This window comes from Sorex araneus, chromosome 9, assembly GCF_027595985.1.
Source record: "Sorex araneus isolate mSorAra2 chromosome 9, mSorAra2.pri, whole genome shotgun sequence".
Classification (NCBI taxonomy): domain Eukaryota; kingdom Metazoa; phylum Chordata; class Mammalia; order Eulipotyphla; family Soricidae; genus Sorex; species Sorex araneus.
Window position 1 is genome coordinate 58,996,419 of NC_073310.1, and position 22,854 is coordinate 59,019,272.

A 22,854-nucleotide genomic window follows, 5' to 3' on the forward strand; every position below is an offset into this window, starting at 1 on the left:
CTGGGCCCTTCCCACGAGGCCTGCTTTCCTCCTCGAGCTGCTGGTGGTGTGGGCCGTTGTTTCTCTCGTTTGCACACGCTGGTGGATCCCCGTCTGGGCTACACCCTTTCTCTCTGTCCCTCTCTCCCGTCTCATCCTGCCTCTGCTCTGCCCCACTTCCAAGCTTGTCGCCTCTGCCTCTTCTCACGACAGCTGGGCTCGACTGCCAGCATCCTCTGGGACACGCTCTCAGGTGGGGTAGGAGTCTGTGCAGCGTCGGTAGCACCACAGACCGTGTTTGCCTCTCCTCTGACGCTGCTGCTTTCTCCCATATGGCACGTGCTGCCAGCTGCTGCTCCCTGTGGCAGGCGTCCTGGGCCGAGTGCTGGGCGCCCGGGGGTCACCACTGGTTCCTGGAGAATCTGAGACCCTTGGTGGTCGGTGACTGTCCCGGTCTTTCGAATCTAGTATCTTACTGATGTTAGATACATTTGCCTTTAGAATGATCCTTTCCTGGAGGGAACCTTTACCTCCCTTTACTTTGGTACCCAGGTTCTGCCCTCACATGTGGTATCTGTTTGTCACCAGTCATCTCAGCACTGAGCACTGTCGTCCCATTGTTAATCGATTTACTCGAGTGGGCACCAGTAATGTCTCCATTGTGAGACTTGTTGTTACTGTTTTTGGCATATTGAATACACCATGGGTACCTTGCCAGGCTCTGCCATGCAGGTAGGATACTCTCGGTAGCTTGTTGGGCTCTCGAGAAGGGCGGAGGAATTGAACCCTGGTCGGCCGCATGCAAGGCAAATGTCCTACCTACTGTGTATTGCTCCAGCCCACCAATCATCTTATTGCCCAATATTTTAGTTTTGTCTTTAACTGCTTGTTAAATAGCAACACGGGTGGTGGATGCCCTCATGGATGGAAATGTTACTGGTAGTTTGTCCTAAGTTTTATATTTTACATATTTGATACAATTACTTTTTTTTTTTTTTGCTTTTTGGGTCACACCCGGCAATGCACAGGGGTCATTCCTGGCTCATGCACTCAGGAATTACCCCTGGCGGTGCTCAGGGGACCATATGGGATGCTGGGATTCGAACCCGGGTCAACCGCGTGCAAGGCAAACGCTCTCCCCGCTGTGCTATCACTCCAGCTCCCAATTACTTATTTTTGTGTCTGCTTTCTTGACCTAGCAGAACAGGGAACTGAGTTGGAAGGGTGTTGAACTCTCACCATTTTGATATTTCACCCAATTTTTTCCTCATGTATCTGTTTGTATTTGTATTTGTGTCTCTATATTAAAGAGAAATGTGCGTATACATATATGCATACTCATGCTAGGACTCATACACATGCAGTGTATATGTTGTATATACATATTTGTATGTACACACATGCATGTGCATGTTTTAAATTTTTTGTGACTGATCTTAGATACATTTACCTTTAGGATGATACTTTTTTATGAAGGGAACCTTAACCACTACTTGGTATCTATTTTTAATGCTGCCTCTATTTTTAAAGTGTTTTATCTCATATTAATCTAGTTATTTTGTAGTAAAATTGGAAAGTATAAAAAATACTGTTTTTTAAGATGGCAAAGTCAATGGCTTATGTTTTAGAATTATTGAATTTTACTTCTTCCTACTGTTTTATTTCTATTTGTATGTTTTTTGCCTGCTGGTTTTTCTTAGTATTTTTATTCTTTATCATGTATAGTTTGGTCATTGAAAGTATTCCCACTGTTATATTTCTATTTGTTTTTCGTATTCTATCCGTTATCTTAGTATTCCTTAATTTTATTGCATGTGTAGAGTTTTGTTGTTTTAAAACGTTGTTCTTCTATGGGATTTGAATTTATGTATTTTACTTCCATTCTTTATATCACATCCTGAAAAAGTCTAAAATTTAGTAATATTGTAATGAGACCTTAGAGAATTTCAGTTCTCATACTGCCTTTTCATCTTATTGCCTAGTACTGTAGTTTTGTCTTCGAAAACCTTACATGATAGACACTGATATTACCTACACATATGTCTGTATATATGTGTTTGTATGTGATTCTCCTACGTATATTTGTCAAAAAATGTTTTATTTGCCTCTCCCCCTTTTCTTTTGTTTTTTTGGGCTATTCCTGACAGTGACCAGGGCTTGCTCTTGGTTCTGTGCTCAGGGATCACTCATAGCTTCAGGGATTGAACCACATTGGTTGCATGCAAGGCAAGCATCGTAACTCCTGTATCTCTTCAGCTCCTTCCTTACCATTCTTTAAAGAAAATGCTGAATGATACATAAGACTCATCATTGCTACCCAATGGAGTTGTTTAGACTAGGGAGAGATACTTAGATTATAATTAAGTCTTCTAACATCTCCCCATCATCCATCAAGATAGTTCTGACCTTGGTAAAATTACTTTCTTGGTTAAAATTAGAACACGAGAAGATGGTTCATGAAAAAAAATGCTCATGTAAAATCACTGGGATTCATCCAATGTAGAAAGCTGAATTGAAAAGCCAGTTAGACCTTTGTTAATGTTAAGATAACATTAATAGGGGCCGGAGCGGTAGCACTGCAGGTAGGGCATTTGCCTTTCATGCAGCTGACCCGGGTTTGATTCCCAGCATCCAAGATGGTCCCCTGAGCACCGCCAGGAGTAATTCCTGAGTGCGTGAACCAGGAGTAACCCCTGAGGATCACCGGGTGTGACTCAAAAAGCCAAAAGAAAAGATTATAATAATGTTAAGATAACATTCCTTTAAAAATGTAGAAAATGCCACCTTGAAATTGTTTCTTTTTTCTTTCTTGTTTTTGCAGGGGACTACACCCAACAGTGCTCAGGGCTTACTCCAGGTGGCACTCAGGGCACCATATACAGTGCCAGGGATTGAACTGGAGTCAGCTATCTGCAAAACAAGCACTTAAACTCCTAGTTCAGTTGCCAGGGTTTTAATTGGGTGGGGTCGGGGGGCTGCCCATGGAGGTATCTTTTGCTTGGCATGCGCCCAGATTTCAGTACAAAGAGGATCAAGTGTTCAGCAATAACCAAGTTGCTTACTGAAGCAGTAAGTCATTGGTATGGTTAATAGTGGTGGGAACCCTCCTCCAAATTCAAGTTCTTTGAGTCCAAACCAGGCCCAGGCCAGCCTTGGAGACCGGCCTTTCTAGTAGAGTATTCCAGCTGCTCTGTGAATTCCTCTCTGCAGGGGCTTGTAAGGACATGATGACATAAGCACAGATTCTTGAATTACCGTGAGATAGTTACAAGCTTTCATGTTTGGGTTACAATCACACAATGATCAAACACCCATCCCTCCACCAGTGCACATTCTCCACCACCAATATCCCTGGTATACACCCCTTTCTCACCCTCCCCCTGCCTCCATGGCAGGAAATATTCCCCATACTCTCTGTCTTTGGGCATTATGGCTTGCAACACAGACGCTGAGAGGTCATCATGTTTGGTCCATTATCTACTTTAGGCACACATCTCCCATCCTGACTGATTCCTCCAGCCATCATTTTCTTAGTGATCCCTTCTCTATTCCATCTGCCTTCTCCCCTCCGCTCATGAAGCAGGCTTCCAGCTATGGGGCAATCCTCCTGGCCCTTGTATCTACTGTCCTTGAGTATCAGCCTCATGTGATGTTATTCTATACTCCACAAATGAGAAGCACAGATTCTTTTGGTACCCAGGTTTTGCCCTCACATTTTCTAGTTTGAGGGGAGGCGTTACTTGGTAAACACAAAGCTGCAAAGGGCAGACTTAAGTGCTCAGAAGAGAAGGCCTCAGACAGAAGCTGGTGACTCACTTGTGGTAAAGAATTAGGGGAGGTGGTAGCCTGTTTGACTTTGCTATGCAGATGAGAACAGAAAAATGATTAGCTATTTATTAGAAAGAGTAGTGGTCTTAAAATTCGTGGCCTCCTAGAACGCTAGCAATTTCTGTCCTTGTAGAGGGTTTCATGGATTCAGCATGGTTGATGCTTGGGGTCTTTGTGGGGTGGGTCTTTGTCGGGGTGGGTTTGTCATCCATTATCCTTGGGTCCTTCCTACCTCTGCTCAATGTGACAAACAGAAATGTCTCCAGACATTGCCCGTTGCCAAATGGCCTCCGTAGAGGGAGGTTGGGAACTTCCGTATGCGCACAGGATTTTCAGTTAATGACTTTACAAAGATCTTTGCTTTATCTACCTAAGTGGTTTGCTAATGTCTCACATTGACAGTAGTTTCCCATCTAGAAAGCTCTTTCATGTGGTGCTAGTCATAATCTCATGAGAGAGCCAGCATTTGATCCTCATTATAGATAGATGCACCCTGGCTAAGTCACTTTGTTGTAAGATGAAGAAAATTCTCTTCCTAGTAATATTTTATTGAGTGTCTACCATGAGCCACTAATCGACATGACTTACAGTTATTAATTTTGCCTTGAGTCAGAGAAGTACTATCCTTAACCTGGTTCCATACATAAGGAAATTAAGGGCAGAGAGGTTAAGAAACTGGTCCAAAGACACACAGCTTTGTAGGTGGGAGAGCAGGTTGAAATTGGGTCGCGGTCTTCAGTGCTTTCATCACCTTGAGGATCTAGAGGGGAAGCGTGAGGTCCTGGCTTCTCACTGGTCTCTGGAGATGACCTTCCTTGGCGCTCTGTGTGCAAGTTTTCATCTGCTACCAGCGTTCTTCTCTCTGACCAGTGTGGGTTTACACATAAGATGACTAGTGTTCTTAGGATGGGATAAATGACTTGATTTTGCTGTTTCATATGTAGACTTGCGTTCTCTCTCTAGTTCCTTCTTTTTCTTCCTCACATCACATTTCGGGGAGATGTGGATTTGTCGCATCTGGTCTGCAGCCCGACACCTCACCCAGTTCTGGTGCCGCCTGGCTGGGAGACCTTCAGTCCCGACATTCCCAGCGCCCCCCCCCCCCCCGTGAGAGGCCGTTCCGCCCACCCACTGTGTCTTATATGTAATTTTACACAACTCTTTTATCTTCTAGGAAATGTATTGAACTATGAATTCATCCATTTTAAAATTTTGTACTAGGAAAATATTTTCCTCCCCTGTTTTCTTTCAATACCATTTCTCATGCCCCCCCCCCCAGCCCTCTCTGTTCAGTGTTCTGAAACTAAAGATGAAAAATTAAGAAATGGCTGGTTTTCTCTAGGTCTGTTGAAGCAAACTCCCTAGGATTTCTTCTCAGGGGGCCAGGGAGGTGATTAAATAGTGGAGCACTCACCTTGCCCGTGTGAGGCCCCCGGTTCAATACTTGGCACTGCAGCGAATACCAAACAAGCAAACAGGTCAGCCACAGCAATAACAACAACAAAGGTTTTTAACTCAGTGTGGCCTTCTATGCCATTCAGATGAAGGGAGCCAGAATTAACAGGTGCTTGCAGCTGCTTCGCTTCTTTGTGCCTGTGATTCATGAGGGACCATTCTCCTCTCAGCTTATTTCTGTGTCTGAATTTCTTTTTTTTGTTTTTTGCAGGCAGTGTGTGTGTGTGTGTATGTGTGGTATGTGTGTGTGGTGTGTGTGAGTGTGTGGTATGTGTGTGTATGTGTGTGTATGTATGTATATGTGTGTGTATGTGTGTGGTATGTGTGTGTGTGGTGTGTGTGAGTGTGTGGTATGTGTGTATGTGTGTGTATGTATGTATGTATATGTGTGTGTATGTGTGTGGTATGTGTGTGTGGTGTGTGTATATGTATATGTATGTGTGTATATGTGTGTATGTGTGTATATGTGTGTATATGTGTGTATGTGTGTGGTATGTGTGTGTAATGTGTGTGAGTGTGTGGTATGTGTGTGTATGTGTGTGGTATGTGTGTGTGGTGTGTGTGTATGTGTATATGTATGTGTGTATGTATATGTGTGTATATGTGTGTATGTGTGTGGTATGTGTGTGGTGTGTTTGTATATATGTATATATGCATGTACGTGTATGTGTATTGTGTGTGTATGTGTGCGTATATGTGTGTATATGTGTGTATGTGTTTGTATGTGTATGTGTGTATGTTTGTATGTGTATGTGTGTATATGTGTGTGTGTGTGTGTGTGTGTTGACATTGACCGTAGACCAGATCATGGGATTAGTTGAAGTGGACTTTACTAGAGGGCTTAGATGTGGAGAAGTCCAGAGTTTTCAGATGTGTCAGGTTTGGGAAAATTAATTAGGTTTCTCCAGAGACTGTGATGATTGTTTTAAATATAAGGTGGAGTGTGCCGTAATTGCACTGCTTCTCTTGAGACTCACAGTTCTGACTCATGAGACTGTGTTGCTCTCTCTAGACTGTGCTGCAGGTTCCCCGCCCCCACCCCTCCATCTAAGACCTCATTCTCCTGAATTTCACTTACTCAGAAGCTTGCTTTGAACTGTGAAACCTCAAGTCTTAATCCTCTTTTAAGTTTTTAAAATTTTGGGTTTGGGATCATACCTGGTGGTACTCAGGGACTCTTACTGGCTCTGTTCTCAGGATGCTTGGGGATTGAACCAGGATTGGTGGATGCAAGACAAGCAACTAACACTGAATTTCCCCTTCCTTCAGCATTTCTTCTTTTGGTTATTAATACTAAATCAACCTTTCCCTGCTATATAAAAATTGTGAATAGTTTGTTCCCTTATGCATCTTTAGAGAAATTACATTCTATAAAGAGGAGCTCACTATTGTTAGGATTTAAAAGGATCTCGGGGAAGAGTAGGGCATCACTGCTGGTATATGCCCCCCAGCCCCTCAACCCCTTTTGTCAGCAGACCTGCAGAGCATGTGAGTGCATTTGCCACTGCGGCTACCAGGTCAGCTGAATGCATCTTCTAAGAAATAACAACTTTTACATTTGTTCCTCCTGTGTAACCTTGCCAGAATTTTTAGTATGGGATGATACAGCAAGCAATATGTAGTGTTTTATTATAAGCAAGTATTTCATAAGTTCAAATGTATCACCTTTTCTCCTTGTAAAGTCAAGTGGTGAGAATAGTTATTTTGAGAATGTGACACTTCAAAATGAAAGTGATGTTGAATGAGTGAAGTTTTCTTCATGTCCTAATGGAGGATATTTATTTATTTTTTGCCTGATGTGGAGGAATTTCATGCACCCATAGAAAAGCCTTTGTACATTGTACTACTTTCCTGCAATAATCGTCTTGTTTATTTTTCCATCTCTGAATGTTTAATTAAAAATCCTAGGCCTGGGGCTGGAGCGATAGCACAGCGGGTAGGGCATTTCCCTTGCACTCGGCTGACCTGGGTTTGATTCCCAGCATCCCATATACTCCTGAGCACCGCCAGGAGTAATTCCTGAGTGCAGAGCCAGGACTAACACTGTGCATTGCTGGGTGTGACCCAAGAAGAAAAAGAAATCCAAGGCCTGGGTGCTTCTAGAGCTGGGTGGGAGGTGTGTGCTGACAGTGGGTAAAGAACCAAGCATGATGGCCTCTCAGTATCTGTCTTGAAAACCATAGTACCCAAAAGGGTGGGGAGGGTGAGAGAGAGAGAGAGAGAGAGAGAGAGAGAGAGAGAGAGAGAGAGAGAGAGAGAGAGAGAGAGAGAGAGAGAGAGAGAGAAGAGAATAGTACAAAAAGTGCCTGCCATAAAGGCAGGCTTGGGTGGGGTGGTGGCAGGAGTGATACAGCAGATATTTGTGGTGGAAAGTATACACTGGTGGATGGGTGTTGGAACATTGTATGACTGAAACTGAGCATAAAAGCTTTGTAACTATCTCATGGTGATTCAATAAAAAAAAATCCTAGGGCTGGGGATGTGCTTAGTGGTCGAGCACATACCATGCATGCTTAAGGTCCTGGGTTTGATCCCTCACAGCAAAAAGAAAATTAGTTTTATTTCAAAATTTCATTTAATTAGAAATTCTGTTAAATATTTTAGATAGGAAATCAGTGATAATTTTAATAAACATAAGTGATAGGAGAAGGTCTTTCTCCAAACTCAGTAACCTGCAAGCTAGTGTTATTGTATCTTCACAAGCTAAACTTCCCATAACGTGTTTAGAGTATATTCTAATTACAGATTTTCCTTTCCCCCAACATTTATTAATCACTGTGATTTACAATATTGCCAATAGCAGTGTTTCAGGCATACAAGTTTGATACTACAGCCATCACTAGAATGCTAGTGTTCCTTCCCCAGGTCCCCTCAGGTTCCTCTACCACATCCCCTGAGAAACTCAGTTCTGTGAACTGGCCCTTGGAGGTCAGTTTTAATTCCCTTACTGTATTTTTTATACTCAACATAGGAGAGAGAACATTCAATTCTTGAAGTGGTTAAAATATATAATGGAAATTAAAAAAATTAAACATATGGGACCCCCTATAATTTTCACGAAACTTTATTTCACAGACTATATGAAATAAAATATGCAAGTTAGAATTTTAGCTTCAACTTTAGCCTATGGTTGATATTTAAAAAATTAGGTCATATCTAACTTTCCAAGATTGACTTGCATATACCCAGACCTTGGTCCTGTGACTTCTTTCTTGGCATCGATAGCTCTAGTTTCCATAAAAATTTAAGCCCACAACTCAGATGAAACCAGAAAGGAAGAAGATTGGGTAGGAATGAGAACAAGTGTGGGTGAAAATCTCGACTCGATAGTGGTTTTACACATACACACACACACACACAGCATCATCTCAGCTTTGACTTAGTTCATCTTAATCCCAGTTAACTTTGTGAGCACCTCTTCTTTGTTTCATGATATAATGAGGTCTATAAGATGACCCTAAGGCATTATGAAAAACTTCAAATCAGGTTTGGGTAAACTCTACGGAGGGTGCAGAAAAGTGGAAACAATGAAGAATAGAAAACATTGAGAAAGCACAGAGAGACCTAGTTGGACCTTATCAGGGAGAAGATGTGGAGGATGTGCTGGGCATAGGGACAGGGGAGGCAGCCACAGATCAATTTGGATCTTTACCCACCCCAGAGGAGGGGATACATCCTTTTCTCATCAGGAAGACCTGTCTGGTTGCCTGGAGATGACTGAACAGGATTTCATTAGGAATACTTCCCTGTTGTCTCACTGTGGGTTAGGGTCCTGTGACTGGTTGTTTGGTTGTTGTCTCCCTTCTGTGTCCTGTCCTGCTCCCTCCCTCCCTTCTTTTATTTTCTCTGCCAACATTTACAAGTGTTTTCAAAGTTATACTATGAGCCAGATACTGGTAGGAGCTGAATGTGCCCTGACAAGGACTAAGACTGCTCATTCTTGCTGCCACAAACAAAATTGTATGTTTTTCTTTTTTTTTTGCTTTTTTTGGGTCACACCCAGCGATGCTCAGGGGTTACTCCTGGCTCTGCACTCAGGAATTACTCCTGGCGGTGCTTGGGGAACCACATGGGATGCTGGGAATCGAACCTGGGTCGGCTGCGTACAAGGCAAATGCCCTACCTGCTGTGCTATCGCTCCAGCCCCAGAATTGTATGTTTTTCTTGTACTGTCATATAAAGACACAAACATAGGGATGTGTCGGATACATTGGTTTGCCCTTCCTCCCTGGCCGCAGGGAGGTTGGGTTTGTTGATGGCTCCCCCAACCTGTCAATTATTTTTGCCTCCTGATCATACTATGTTGACTTGTAAATATTGTCTTTCTCTTCTCCTTAAGTCCTCTGCATAGTTAATTCAGAGCACTGTTCTTTTTGTATAGACACAGGAAGACAGGTAACACTATGCTTTTGTAACTTGGGAGTTAATTGACTTCGAATAATATTCACTCTTGGGCATCTGTTTCTCAGGGTCTCGGTTGCCCTTACTTTCTAGTACCCCAAAAGCAGGGTCCCGACAAGGGACTGGATGAACCCAGGGCAAACTGTGAGCTACCCTGGCACCGAAATGGGCCTGGCCAAAGTGCCTTAATATTTAACTGTAAGTTAAGAGCATGGTCATGGGCAAATTCTGTCATGATCCAAAAAGTAACATCTAGATTAGGACCCTTCTAGGGTTAGGAAAGATTAATCTGGCCTGAGCACTGTAGTCTGAGATCTGTGGCGAGATGTCTCCAGGAGAGCCACCCAACAAGCTTAATGTATTTTTACTGTGTCCATACAAAGTAATTAATATTAAGAAGTAGACGAGTAAGGAGTGGCTGCTAAAATCTCAGGGCTGAGTGTAATAGAGACGTTACTGGTGCCTGCTTGAGTAAATGGATGAACACTGGGATGACAGTGATACAGTGAAGAAGTAGAATCAAGATGTTAAGATGTTAATTAGGTTTTTGAACTAAGGAGAGGAGAAACACCCCTAGGCGGTATTTCTGCCCTTGAGCCTGATGGGCCATCAGGAAGGGTTTTTGGTATGTTGATTGTACTACCTGACAAGGTGTGGTGTCTACCCCCAAAGTGGGGAGATGGGGAGGGACTAGAGAAGACCGGGGCAGCAAGATGGAGCACAGAGAGACTAGCAAGGGGAACTCTCTGTTCCCCTTGAGAAGAAGAATGTAGGGGAAGAATGCAGAAGCAGGTGCCTGGAGAGATGAGAGACCAGATTGCAAGAGGGAGCATGGAGAGATGAGTGGGAGAAACAGGAGGAGACGGGAATGAGGGGCTTAGTGAGACTGGAACAGGTGCATGGGGAGAACGGAATAAACAGCAACCGATCACCAACCAGCCTGGTGGCCCTCGTTTCCCCTTTTGTCCACCCATAGCATTGGCCATCCTGGGTGGGGAAGTGGCCTGAGACCATCAAAGGCAGGCAGAGAGAGAGCGATAGAGAGAAAGAGAGAGAGACAGAGACAGAGAGACAGAGAGAGACAGAGAGACAGACAGAGAGAGACAGAAAGAGACAGAAGAAAGAGACAGAGACAGACAGAGACAGACAGAGACAGAGAGAGACAGAGAGAGACAGAGACAGAGAGACAGAGAGAACCGTGGGTCTCCCTAGCCATCAGGAGAATACACAGGGATGTACATATGTTAGGAATAGTATGGGGAAGAAATGAAGGAGAGGCACACTTGGGAGACCAGGAAGTGTTCCTGAAAAGGGGGAGACTAGGAGGCAAAGAGGAGACAGCAGAGAAATGAGTGGGAAAAGAGACAGGTGTTCCTGGCAAGGGGAGGAGGGTCTGCTCTCTGCCCCACACCCACACCATACAGTTATTCTGAAGGGAGAGAAGAGTGACCTTCATGATCATCCCCATGAGGTGATCCCCATGGCCAAAGAGTGAGTGAGAAGTCTACAGAGAGCTGAGGATGGGGGGATTTGGACACCAGGACATTGGACTTTCTTTTTTTTTTCCTGGTCAATGGACTGTAGCGATAGCACAACAGGTAGGGCATTGCCATGCACACAGCTGACCCAGGTTTGATTCCTCTGTCTCTCTCGGAGAGCCCGGCAGGCTACTGAGAGTATCCCACTTGCACGGCAGAGCCTGTCAAGGTACCCATGGCGTATTCGATATGCCAAAAACAGTAACAACAAGTCTCACAACAGAGACATTACTGGTGCCCGCTCGAGCAAATTGATGAACAACGGGATGACAGTGCTACAGATTAATAGAAAAGCCATTAGAGACTCTAGTCCTTAAATGATGGGCTCAGATTGGCATTGTAGATTGTTTGCTTGGCAGTTGGTATTGGGGTGGCAAGAATGGCAAGGGCTGTGCTTCCCTGGGAGGAGAATGTGTTCTATAGTGAAAAAAGTGAAAAAAAAAAAGTAAAGTGGAAAAGTCTACATAATGGTGACATACTCAGGAGCTCTTTTGGCCAATAAAGCTTAGTGATTGGGAGCCATGAGGGTCAAGATTATTTCCAGGTTTTTGACTTGGGGAAATAAACGAGTGAAACTGAGGGAAGAAACCTATCATGGTACTTGGGTGGGATGATGGAATGTTGAGTGTCAGACTAATTGAGTTTGTGGTGGGTTGGGGATATACCTAAATGGAAATTCAGGAGAGAATGTTTTGGCTTGAGATAAAAGTTTGGGAGAGATCTGCATATACAGAGGTTCCCGAAACTGGAGAATGACTGGGATCCCTGAGCTGATAGTACAGACTATTAGAATGCTGCCGGGGCAAACATGTGTTTGCAGAGTCCTCTCTGGGCAAACAGAGAGGAACCCGAAGGAAATAGGCAGGACAGTGAGAGGGAGAAGCCAGCCCAGAGTGTGTAATGATGCAGACCCAGAGAGAGAGGGCTTTTCAAGGTGTAGGGGGAGGCCAAGCAAGAGGGAGACCCCAGATGTCTGTGGGATGGATCCACAGGAAGCATTTGTATCTTTGATGGCAGAAATTTCTGAAAACAGGAGCTAGGAGCCAGTATGCATGAAGAGTTTAGGAGAAGGGAAAAAAGAGTTGAGTGTGGGCCTTTCCTTGAAGGACTTTGGCTGTGGAAGAAAGAAGACTCTAGTTCCACATGCCGTGTGGGTGGGCGAGGATTAACAGAGGTGTGGAGAGACTTCAGCCCACTTGGATGCTGATAGGAAGTAGCTTAATGAACAGAGAAGCTGAAGTTTATGTCTGTGGAGACAGGGTCCCGAGAAGAGAAGTGGGTCTGGGGTCCAGAACAAAGACAGATAACTTTCGGCTCTCAGGCTGACTCCTGTTTCCATGGTGAGGGGAGGGAAGGGCAGCAGAGCTGGGGTTAACACATTGTTCTGTGATATTTTATTTTACTTACCTTCTTTCAAAACGTTTCTCCACAGACACTACCCAAAGCAGTCCTTCACCACCGTGGCAGACACACCTGAAAATCTTCGCCTGAAGCAGCAAAGTGAATTGCAGAGTCAGGTAATTTCTTGAAGGCCTATTTTCTTCACATTGGCATTAAATATGATTTACAAGGCCGCTCGTGGGAGCTTCTGTCATTGGCCCGTCCTTCCGGATGAGGGTCTGTGTGCAGACTGAAACCCAACCTGGACGGGGCGCCCCTGGCGGTAGGGCGGAACATCTGCTTCATTCCTGGGCTGGGATCAGGCCGAGATTCTGGGTTCTGTGATTCACACGAGACTAGGGCAACTAAATGAGTTCTGGTCAGAGTTAGTGTTTCCCAACAATATTGATTTATTTGGTCCTAAATATTTAAAAACATTTTATAAATAGCTTTTCCACACTGCATATGTAGGGGAGACAGAGGTGTGAACTTGACCCAGTTGCAGTGCTTGTGGGACTCACACCCTGTCTGTGTATCTCACACCAGCCATGAGCTGTGTTTGCATCCTGTCACTCTACTCATATTTCCTTCATATGTCACACTGACAGCAGGGACGGAGATGAGAACACCCTCGTTGGCTCCCAGACAGCTCTTTTGGATGAAACTTGCCTTCAATATGGGCGAAACACGCGGTTTAAGACTGGGGGTTCGGGTGGCTGTGTTTTCTGCAGGGACTTAGCCAATCTCTTCTTGAGAAGTGAACGGTGCTCTGTTTGGGGGAAGTGAGCTTGCCTGCATGGGGTCCTAGGATCCGCCCTGCAATAACCAACTCCAAGAACGGTGGGGAAAGCTTCGGCATGGGGGCTGGCGGGCAGGGCTACCGTGCAGGAAGGCTGGATTGTGGTCCCCTTTTGCTGCTCACTGGCTGGGTCCTGGCATCAGCTCTTCGGATTCCTTGTGCTTCTGTGGAGACCCTCTGGCTTGTCTACTCATCTCCAGGGTGATTGAAAATATCAAGTAGGGAGTTAGGTGTAAAAGCATTTCAAAAAATTATAAAAGTATGGGTGACTTATTGTCATTATTTTTATTATCCCTAATCTGAAAAAAGTGCAAAAATGTCCTAATAAGTTTCTACTTAATACTCTCAATCATGTCAGTCTGCGGGTTTTTTTTTTTTGTGTGTGTGTGTGTGTGTGTGTGTGTGTGTGTGTGATTGTTATTTTTTCTTTTTGGGTCACACCTGGCGGTGCTCAGGGGACCATGCTGGGAATCGAACCCAGATCGACTGCATGCAAGGCAAATACCTTACCCACTGTGCTGTCGCTCCAACTCCCAGTTTGCAATTTTTATTATTATTGTTTCCGGTGCCAGGGGTCAAATCCAGGAACAGGCTCCATTGTTGAGCCATCTCTGCGGTCCTTTCTGTCACTGTTCATCACGAGAGAAGTCAGTGTGCAGCTGCCCAGTTCTCATCATGTCTGTGCTGCTTTATCTGATCGTAGAAGCTGCTTCGTCCTTTTTCTGGATTGGGGATCATGTCTCACTTCACTAGAGAGCTGACTCAAAGCTGAGTTGACAGTCAGTTAACAATGCCACCGAGATGTGGTTGCCAGTTAGCTTTTTTTTTTATCTAGAATGCTAATTTTTGCGTATGGAGCCATTAATTAAAAAAAAATTGAGTGGACAACAAGAGGCACTGCGGTGGTGCAGACATGAGCACCCTCGCTCATTCACACCGGGGAGGGCGCCAGGACTTGGCTTCAGGCCACGCACATCCAATATGCCTTTCCCCCTCCTCAAGTTAGGATTAATTAGATAATTCTGGAGAAGCACTTGGAGCACACTGGAAAACAGAACTCAATCAAGCAATCAAATATTTGTTCCCTGCTTATTATGTGTCCTTGTTCTGTGCAAAAAAAAAAAAATTATAAGGAGTTAATTCTCCCCATGTGGAACTCACAGGGTGTAGGGGAAACGGGACCCTCCTCCTCTACCCCTGCCTCAGCTGTGTTTCATTTATAAGAAGGACACCGAGAGGAAGGAGTGAGTGTGGGTTAGACTGGGTAGTGTTGTATTCTGGGGGTGGGGACTCCGAAGGTTGAGAAAGAATTTGATACATAAGACTCCACTTTGCCCTTTAAAGGCTTAGCACCCCTTTCAGGGGAACTAATTTGGTGTAGTTAGTGGTTGTATGTACCTCATCTAAGTCCAGAAATAAGCACTTACTGTTTTTAAAATTTTTATTTATCATTACTTACTTAATTTTTTTAATGAATCGCCATGAGATACAGTTACAGACTTAACAAACTTTCATGATTATGTTTCATCATACAATGATGTATACCCATTCTCCACCACCAATGTTCCCAGTATCCCTGTCACCACCCCACCCCTTCCATAAAGTAACACAATAGGAGACTAAGAATTTACTGTTTTTTCCCCCCGCTGTGTGCCTGACTCTGGAAATGTGGAGAGAAAGGGGGCTCGAAATTCTATGTAAGGCTGATTCCATCCTTCCTCTTAGTGAGCAGTGAGTCACAGAAGGCAGAAAGGGCCAGTAAAGATGGGACAGGAGCAGGTACAGTGTCATGGGGTGTCCAAACAGTGGTCCAGTGAAGGTATCCACTTTTAAAAAGCTTTTCCTCAAATGTCATCTTCTTGACAAAGAAAACAAAGGAGCTGGGGGAAGTATAACCCAATTCAGGAAACGTGAGCTGACTGCATGCTATGTGCAGGGAATTATGTTAGGCATTGGGCATGTCAGGATGCCACAGTTTCATCATCCTCTTTATCCGGGCACATGCTGTTAAGTGTATAATCTCATTTATTCCCACATGGCCTTGTGAGTCAGGGATTGATTGTTATCTCTGTTTAGATGAAGTACTCAGCCTTTGGAGCACTAAAATAACTTTCCTTTGCAAACATAGCTAGTCAGGAGTTGAACTTGGAACAAAAGTGGATCAGTGATCCCCTGGTGTTCATACTCTTAACTAATTCTTAACTAATACTCCGGTGACTTTCCATAGAGAGTACTAAGGAAAAGGATTTAACTTGAAAAAGCTGTAGTACAAGTAGAATTTCACATCAACTATAAAGGTCACGGTAGAAGAAGTCATTATTTTTAAAAACTTTTAAGTTTTGGACTGGAGCGATAGCACAGTGGGTAGGGCATTTGCTTTGCATGTGGCCGACCCAGGTTCGATTCCTCTGTCCCTCTCAGAGAGCCCAGCAAGCTACCGAAGTATCCCGAGTGCACAGCAGAGCCTGCCAAGCTGCCCGTGGTGTATTTGGTATTTGACATGCCAAAAACAGTAACAACAAGTCTCACAATGGCGACATTACTGGTGCCTGCTTGAGCAAATTGATGAACAACAGGATGAAGTGCTACAGTGCTACTATATTTATCAATTATTTTTAAGAGCAAGATTCTGTGGTTTACATGTTTCTATTGTTTCTCATGCACATGATTCCAGTACAGTATGCACCAGCAGTGTACCCACCTCCCTCCCCAAGGAACCCCCAATGCTCCTCACCTTGCTTCCCTGCCCAGCTCAGTGTAAGTTGTGTGGATAAGTTCTCCCGTTGTGTTGCCTTTGGACTTCTCAGGCTCCTTTGCTGTGTATCTTTAAGTCCCGCATGTGAGAGAGATCATTCTGTATCTCTCCCTTTCTTTCTGACTGATTTCACTCAGCATGGTATCCTCTAGTTCCATTCATGTTATTGTAAATGGCATAATTTTATTTTTCTTAGAGCTGCATAGTATTTCATCATGTATATATGCCACAGCTTCTTGATCCACTCAGCCACAGTTGGGTATTTGGGTTGTTTCTATATCTTGGCTATTATACTAAGCATCTCAATGAATGTAGGTGTGCATATACCTTTTGGAATGAATATTTTTGTGTTTGGGGACTAGATGTCAGGAAGTGATATCACTGTGTCATTATGGTAGTTCTATTCCTCTTTTCTTGGATAATCTCCATATTGCTTTCCATAAAGGCGGAACCACACGATTATCCCACCAGCGGTGAGTAAGGGTTGCTTTCTCATCACAATCCTGCCAACACTGGAAAGAAGTCATTATTAATATTTTCTCCTGATTGAAAGGCAAAGTCATTTCTGATTTTTGCAAAGCACAGGAGGAAATCTATCCTGATAGCAAAATTCATTAATGGCACTTTATTTCATTATAGTATTCTACATATTGATTCTTCAGAATCAAATATAATCAAACAGAGCATTTCCTTGGAGTCTGAACTAAGTCTGAAGCAAGAATTCTGAAAGATAAACAGTTTTGGTGGAAAATTGACTTAATACTTGTTTCGGTAATTTGTGATGCTAAATGAGTCAAATCTGTTCGTAAGTTCAAGTTTTGAAATTCTGAAATCTCTTAGAATTGTTTGCTTAAAACTAATTCTTTTCTTACAGCTCATTAGCTTACCAAATGAGCCAGAATGCAAAGAAAACAAAAATTTATTTTCAGTCCAATCTGGAAAGTTATTTATACTTGTATACTGTTATCTTTTCCTGTACCTCTCTCCTTTTCCCCCAATATGTCTTTTTTGCAAAGATTGTAAACTTAGCATTTTACTTTTTGCCTTATTCTTAGATTCTCTTATGTATTTTTGTTTTTTTGCGGGGGGGTGGTGTTTGTGTCATCCCCCCAATATGTATTCCTTGCTGTGTGCTCAGGGTAACTCCATGTGGGGCTCGGGTGGACCATCTGGGGTGTAAGGATAGAACTGGGGTCAGCAGCATGCTAGGCTAGTACCCTACCTGCTGTACTATCCCTCTGGTCCTGACTCTCACTTTTTTTTTGGAGGAGGGGGGATCTTTGTTAGGTGACATATTGACCTCATAAAATGATTCACCATGCTAGAGAATAATCCATCCAAATATGGCTAGCTCTTCAGAACTGTGATAGGGAGTGGTTCATAGGCATCCTCTGATACACAGAAACTCTGAGTGTGCGCACCTGGCCAGCCTCTGATGGCAGAGGATGAGGATGGCCCTGGAATGTGGTCAGAGAAAGATAGAGCACAGTGGCTCTTCATTGGCATACTCCGCCACCCCCCTGGTTACATCTCCCAGGATGAACTTCTTCAAAGACCTCAGGCTCCTTGGGTAGGTGCTCCTACAGGCCCATCAATAAGAAGCAAGAGGAAACTTGACTGCTATGGTTTTAGTAACAGCGCCCATCCCCTGTTGGGCTGCCTTGGCACCCGTGTAGGATCATTTCTAGAAAGGAAGCTGAACTTTTCAATCACTTTTCTATCCTGAGTTCCAGTGTATTGATTTCAAAACAAACTCTGGGAGCACCCAGGTCTTAGTAAACTGAAGAAACTCTAAATTTTTTTGGGGGGTCACACCCAGCGATGCTCAGGGGTTACTCCTGGCTTTGCACAACCCGGGTCGGGCGCGTGCAAGGCAAACGCCCTACCCGCTGTGCTATCACTCCGGCCCCAGAAAACTCTAAATTTTAACACATGGGAGGAAAAGTTCCTGGTGAGAAAATTTTCCTTTCTTTATTGTTCCATGTTGTAGGATGTATTAGATTTGTTTGGGACTGTGTAGCCTCCTTGTTCTTTGTTTGAATTTATTTCTTTTTTCTATTTCTTTTCTGGGCCATATCTGGCTGATGGTGCTCAAGGTCTACTCCTTTTTCTGTGTTCAGTGATCACTCCTGTGGAGATATTCTGGGGACCATGTGGTGACTGGAATTGAACCTGACCCTTCTGCATGCAAAGCACACAGTTCAGTCAATTGAGCTCTCTCTCTCTCTCTCTCTCTCTCTCTCTCTCTCTCTCTCTTTCTTCCTCCCTCTCTCTCCTCCTCTCCCTCCTTCCTAGGGTCAGAGAGACCTGACCCTGGTCTACTTCTACTCTTACTAGAAGAAAATATGCTGCTGTTTTGAATACTCTAGATCAGGGATTCTGCAGACTTCTAAAAACCCTGGAAATGATTCTTTAAATGAAACCTTAAAAGGAATCTACTTAAAAAAAGCAGTCGAGCTCTCATGGCTCAAACAAGGGAAGTCTGAACTGCAGATCTCTGCATTTCCCCCTGTCCCCCTTTCCACCAGTCCTCTGTAGGAGGATCCCGAAAAGTACCACTTAAAAACACCAAACTCTCTGCGCTGTTGCTTGTGTGCTTGACTTCGCTGTCTGCTGTCATGCTGACACTTATACACAGATTTGGGGGATTTGTGGGTTCTGAAGTAGAATGTGTATCATTTCTGAATACTTCTCATGTGAGAGATTGCAAATGATCATTGACCATGATTAGAACACAAATCATTCTTAGGTGTAGTATCTTTCTTTTACAGTTGATTCTCTTAAAATTCTTCCACATTTCTGTGGCTTGAAGACTCATGGAAATATGATAGGAACACAGTGAGGGTGAGAGGTAACATGTTTTTTATTTTAATTCTTAGTTTTTTATGGGGAACATAATACTGAAGCATCTCTGGGGTGGGGCGCGAGGGAAACATATGTCCCGGGAGCTGGAGTATAAAACTCCCGATGCTGAGAACGGCATGTGCTGACATGCTTGTTCTGCTCTGCCGTGTCCTTGGCACCTCTCTGTAACTCCTCACCCCACCTTCTATTTCTGGAGGGTTTTTTTCTTAGTTATCTGTCATCAAACCATTCAGCAAAGTGTTAATCACCTAAAGCCACGCCCCTCTCAGGTGGCAGCTATATTTTAAGAGGGTGTCACTGAAGACTGACTTCCTTTCAAGCATGGAATCCCTGCCTTTTGGATAACATCCTTTGAACCTTCCAGATCCCTCTTCTGGACCCTCCACCACCCGACTGCGCATCTGACCCAAATTTCATTGGCCACTGAGCACCAGTGCTCTTGGGGTGTCCATGTTAGACTGGGGAGGGGTGATGCTGTTGTTAGAAAATCAGATGAAGCCCTCACTGCTGGGAGTGCTAGTCTATTGGGGGAGGGGAAGGTTATTAACCAACATAAGTTGGTAAAATCACAGCTGGGACAAGACCCGAAGAGAGAGCTGTGTGAGTTTTAACCATGTTTTCTGCCCTTTGGGCTATGGAGAACTTCTTACCTCATGGACCTTCAGATGGTGATGGTGAGATGCCTCGTTCATCCTGCCGAACCATGGGTCATGGGTCCCATTTCTTATGCCTGCCTGTTCCCTCCCTCCCCCCCCACCCTCCCCCGCCACTCTGCCCCTCATGCGCTGTTCTGTGCTGGCTCTTTCTTTGCTTTTTAAAATTTTTTTTTGCGGGGTTCTTATCTCATCTGACAACTCCCGGCTTCTAAAGCAGGAAGACTGTCTCTCAGGAGCATTTTCCTTGGTAATTCTTATATACTGCTGATCTTGGACAAGAGGTCTTTCATACTTGCCTTTCAGGATTCCATTTTCTTTGAACCTCATTTTGGCAGCCTGATAGTTCCCATCTTTTGATTTTTTTTCACCATTTGATGCCGTATTCTGATCCTCTTGTGATGCTTCTTATTTCCCACAATAAGTGCTTTCTCATGTATGGGAAGGTAAGAGTTTGTGGGGGCGGAGGGGCACACCGGTTCCTTTTCAAGGGTTTGAGGCGGTGAAAACGATGAGAGATAGTGTTTCCCGGGGAGGAAGGCATGAATGCGAATGAGCACTTCAAAGGAGGAATATGAATTCACTTGATGCGGCCCATTTCTTTCAGGGAACTGAGCATGCTGCGCAGATGTTGACTCTAACCCCCACAGTTTCCTCTAAGTCAGATCGTTTCTCTGTTTCACTTCTGGGTACCGTGATGTAAGAGATGAGAATGTCAGTAGTGACAGACAAGCAAAACAACCAATCTATTTTGATTTGCTGTGTCAGAACTGGGCTTTAAGGCCTTTTATCACAGGGGTCTGTTTCTCCTCTCTTCACCCTCCAAAATGACCCTTGTTCTTTGCATCTGTTCCAGGACTCCAGGGTGCTGGTCTTGGGGTTCAGCTGGCTCGCCCCGTCTCCCTTTCCATCCTTCCCATAGCTCCTGGCACACGCGCGCATCTCTCTCTCTCTCTCTCTCTCTCTCTCTCTCTCTCTCTCTGTGTGTGTGTGTGTGTGTGTGTGTGTGTGTGTGTGTGTGTGTAAGGAGAGGGAGACAGAGGGGAACCTAAAGAGCAAAAGGGGGAGGGAATAAAACTAGTTGTTTATTCTCTGGGCCAGCTCCAGATCACTGGACTTGAGATCACATCGTACTATACAGCCTGTCAATTTGGGGACTCTGGGGTCATGAATATAATAGTGCTGGCGAGGAGGATGATTTAAAAACATTTCGATGGATGTGTTTTTCATCTTTCTCCTCTTCCTTTATTGAAGCATAATCGACGTACAGACATTTTATTAGTTTCAGGTGCACACTGTAATGATTTGACGTTTGTGTCAATGCAGAAGTGTCCCCCCAGTCATTCTACGTCCCATCTCTTCTTAGCAGTTTTTTCAAGTTGCAATATAATACTTTATTATAATCATGCAATATATTATTGCCTGGGAGCCCCAGGCGGCATGCTGCAGCCCTGTGATTGATTTATTTTATAACTGAAAATTTATCCCTCTCAATCCTCATTGCCCAGTTTGCCCACTCCCAGTCGCCCACCCCACTGGCTCCCCCACAACCCTTCTCATCCTCTTTCTCTTCTCTGAGTCCTGTTCTGTGCCACACCATAGCACCACTAACCTTCCCAAGGCATCACCAACCGTCTCTAGACATAAAACAATGGATTGTACTAAAGGAGCCCCACAATTCCTGCCAGTTATAATGGTCTTGATTATAGTAGTAAAATATTGCTCTAGGATAGCAGCTTGATTTAGCGATGAAAGAGCTGGAGAGAGGGTACCACCAGGCTTTCTTTACTCTCCAAATGTTATCATCAGAGCGCTTTTGCACCCCACCAGTCTCTAGATTAGTCTTACACATTGGCTGGAGGTCATAGTTAGGGAATCATAGGGGTATGAGAAGGTTGATGGGCAGATTAGTGTCATGTTCGCACATAATTCTATATTTTCCATTAAACCTGTTTATAAAGAAGGAAGCAAAAATAGCCATATAGTCTGTCTTATTTAGCTGATTGCAACTAATCTGATTATTAGTTCTATTTTTCAGACTTCCCGTGTCGAAGTGACTTGGATAATGATGCCATGATATGCTTCCAGGAGGCATCATAGGGATTATAGTTCTCCTCCTTTGTGCTCGTTTTTTAAAAAAAACTTTTTATTAGTGAATCACCATGGGGTATAGTTACATACTTACAAACTTTCGTGCTTGCATTTCAGTCATACAATGATCGCGTACCCATCCCTCCACCAGTGCCTATTTTCCACCATCGATGATCCCAGTATCCCTCCCACCCCCCCACCCCTCCTCTGTGGCGGGGCATTCCCTTTTGTTCTCTCTTTCCTTTTGAATGTTGTAGTTTGCACTAGAGGCATTGAGTGGCCATTGTGTTTGATTTATTTTGAAATAACGACAGCGATTATTGGTAGCTCTCCCTCCTCCATTCGCTGCCCTTCCGTCAGTTGTTGCAGTGACCAGGCGTCACCCTCGTGGTTGGTGTTGCTGTTACCAGGGTTGCAAGGCTGGGTGAGGTGCTCACTACTACACACCTAACTGTGTTCCAGACATCACACTTACGGCGCAGTACAGACAGCTGGGCTGCAGGGGTGGCATTGGGTGCCTGAGTGCTGGGCACGTGGGGATGGAGAGGGCGCCCTCGCTCCTGCCAGGCAGGTTCTTGGGTTGCTGAGCCATCGTAGAGGCCCTACAGAAGCTTGAGAAAGTTGGTCTCTTCTCTCGGCCACGCTGCTGTGTTTGTTACCCCCCCTCCACTTTTCCTTTCCCCCACCCTGCCACCTTTCCTTTCCAGCGCCTTCTGTGGCAACCACAGCCTTGAGTTGATTCAGTGGACTGAGCCTTGATTCCGGGAAAGATGTGATTCATATTTTCTGGCACATCCTCATCCAGAGGTGCTAACCCGGAGCAATTCTCTTTCATTACACTAGCAGATTCATGAGCGGGTTGAATATTTCATACCTTAATTAATTCATACACTTAATTTCTTTCTTTTTTTTTTGTGTGTGGGGTGGTGTGTGGGCCACACCCAGCAGTGTCTGGGAATCACTGCTTCCAGCTCTGTACTTAATGGTTGCTCCTGGAGCTACTTGGATACCTTGCGGTGCCAGTCTAACCCAGGTCAGTCACATGCAAGGCCAGTGTCTAAAACCTAGTACTGTGTCATTGGACCGGAGAATCTTAATTTCTTAATAATG

The 22,854-nt window shown here is 44.3% G+C and overlaps 1 protein-coding gene across 1 annotated transcript in view; it reads left to right on the forward strand.

Annotated features, from left to right (window-relative positions):
• The window catches only part of NEBL (nebulette), a 381,507-nt gene that overhangs the window by 134,718 nt on the left and 223,935 nt on the right, over positions 1 to 22,854 (forward strand). The window contains exon 3 of the mRNA XM_055146583.1: positions 12,634 to 12,718. Within this exon, the coding sequence (XP_055002558.1) occupies positions 12,634 to 12,718 (85 nt within the window). The remainder of the gene's footprint in view (positions 1 to 12,633; positions 12,719 to 22,854) is intronic.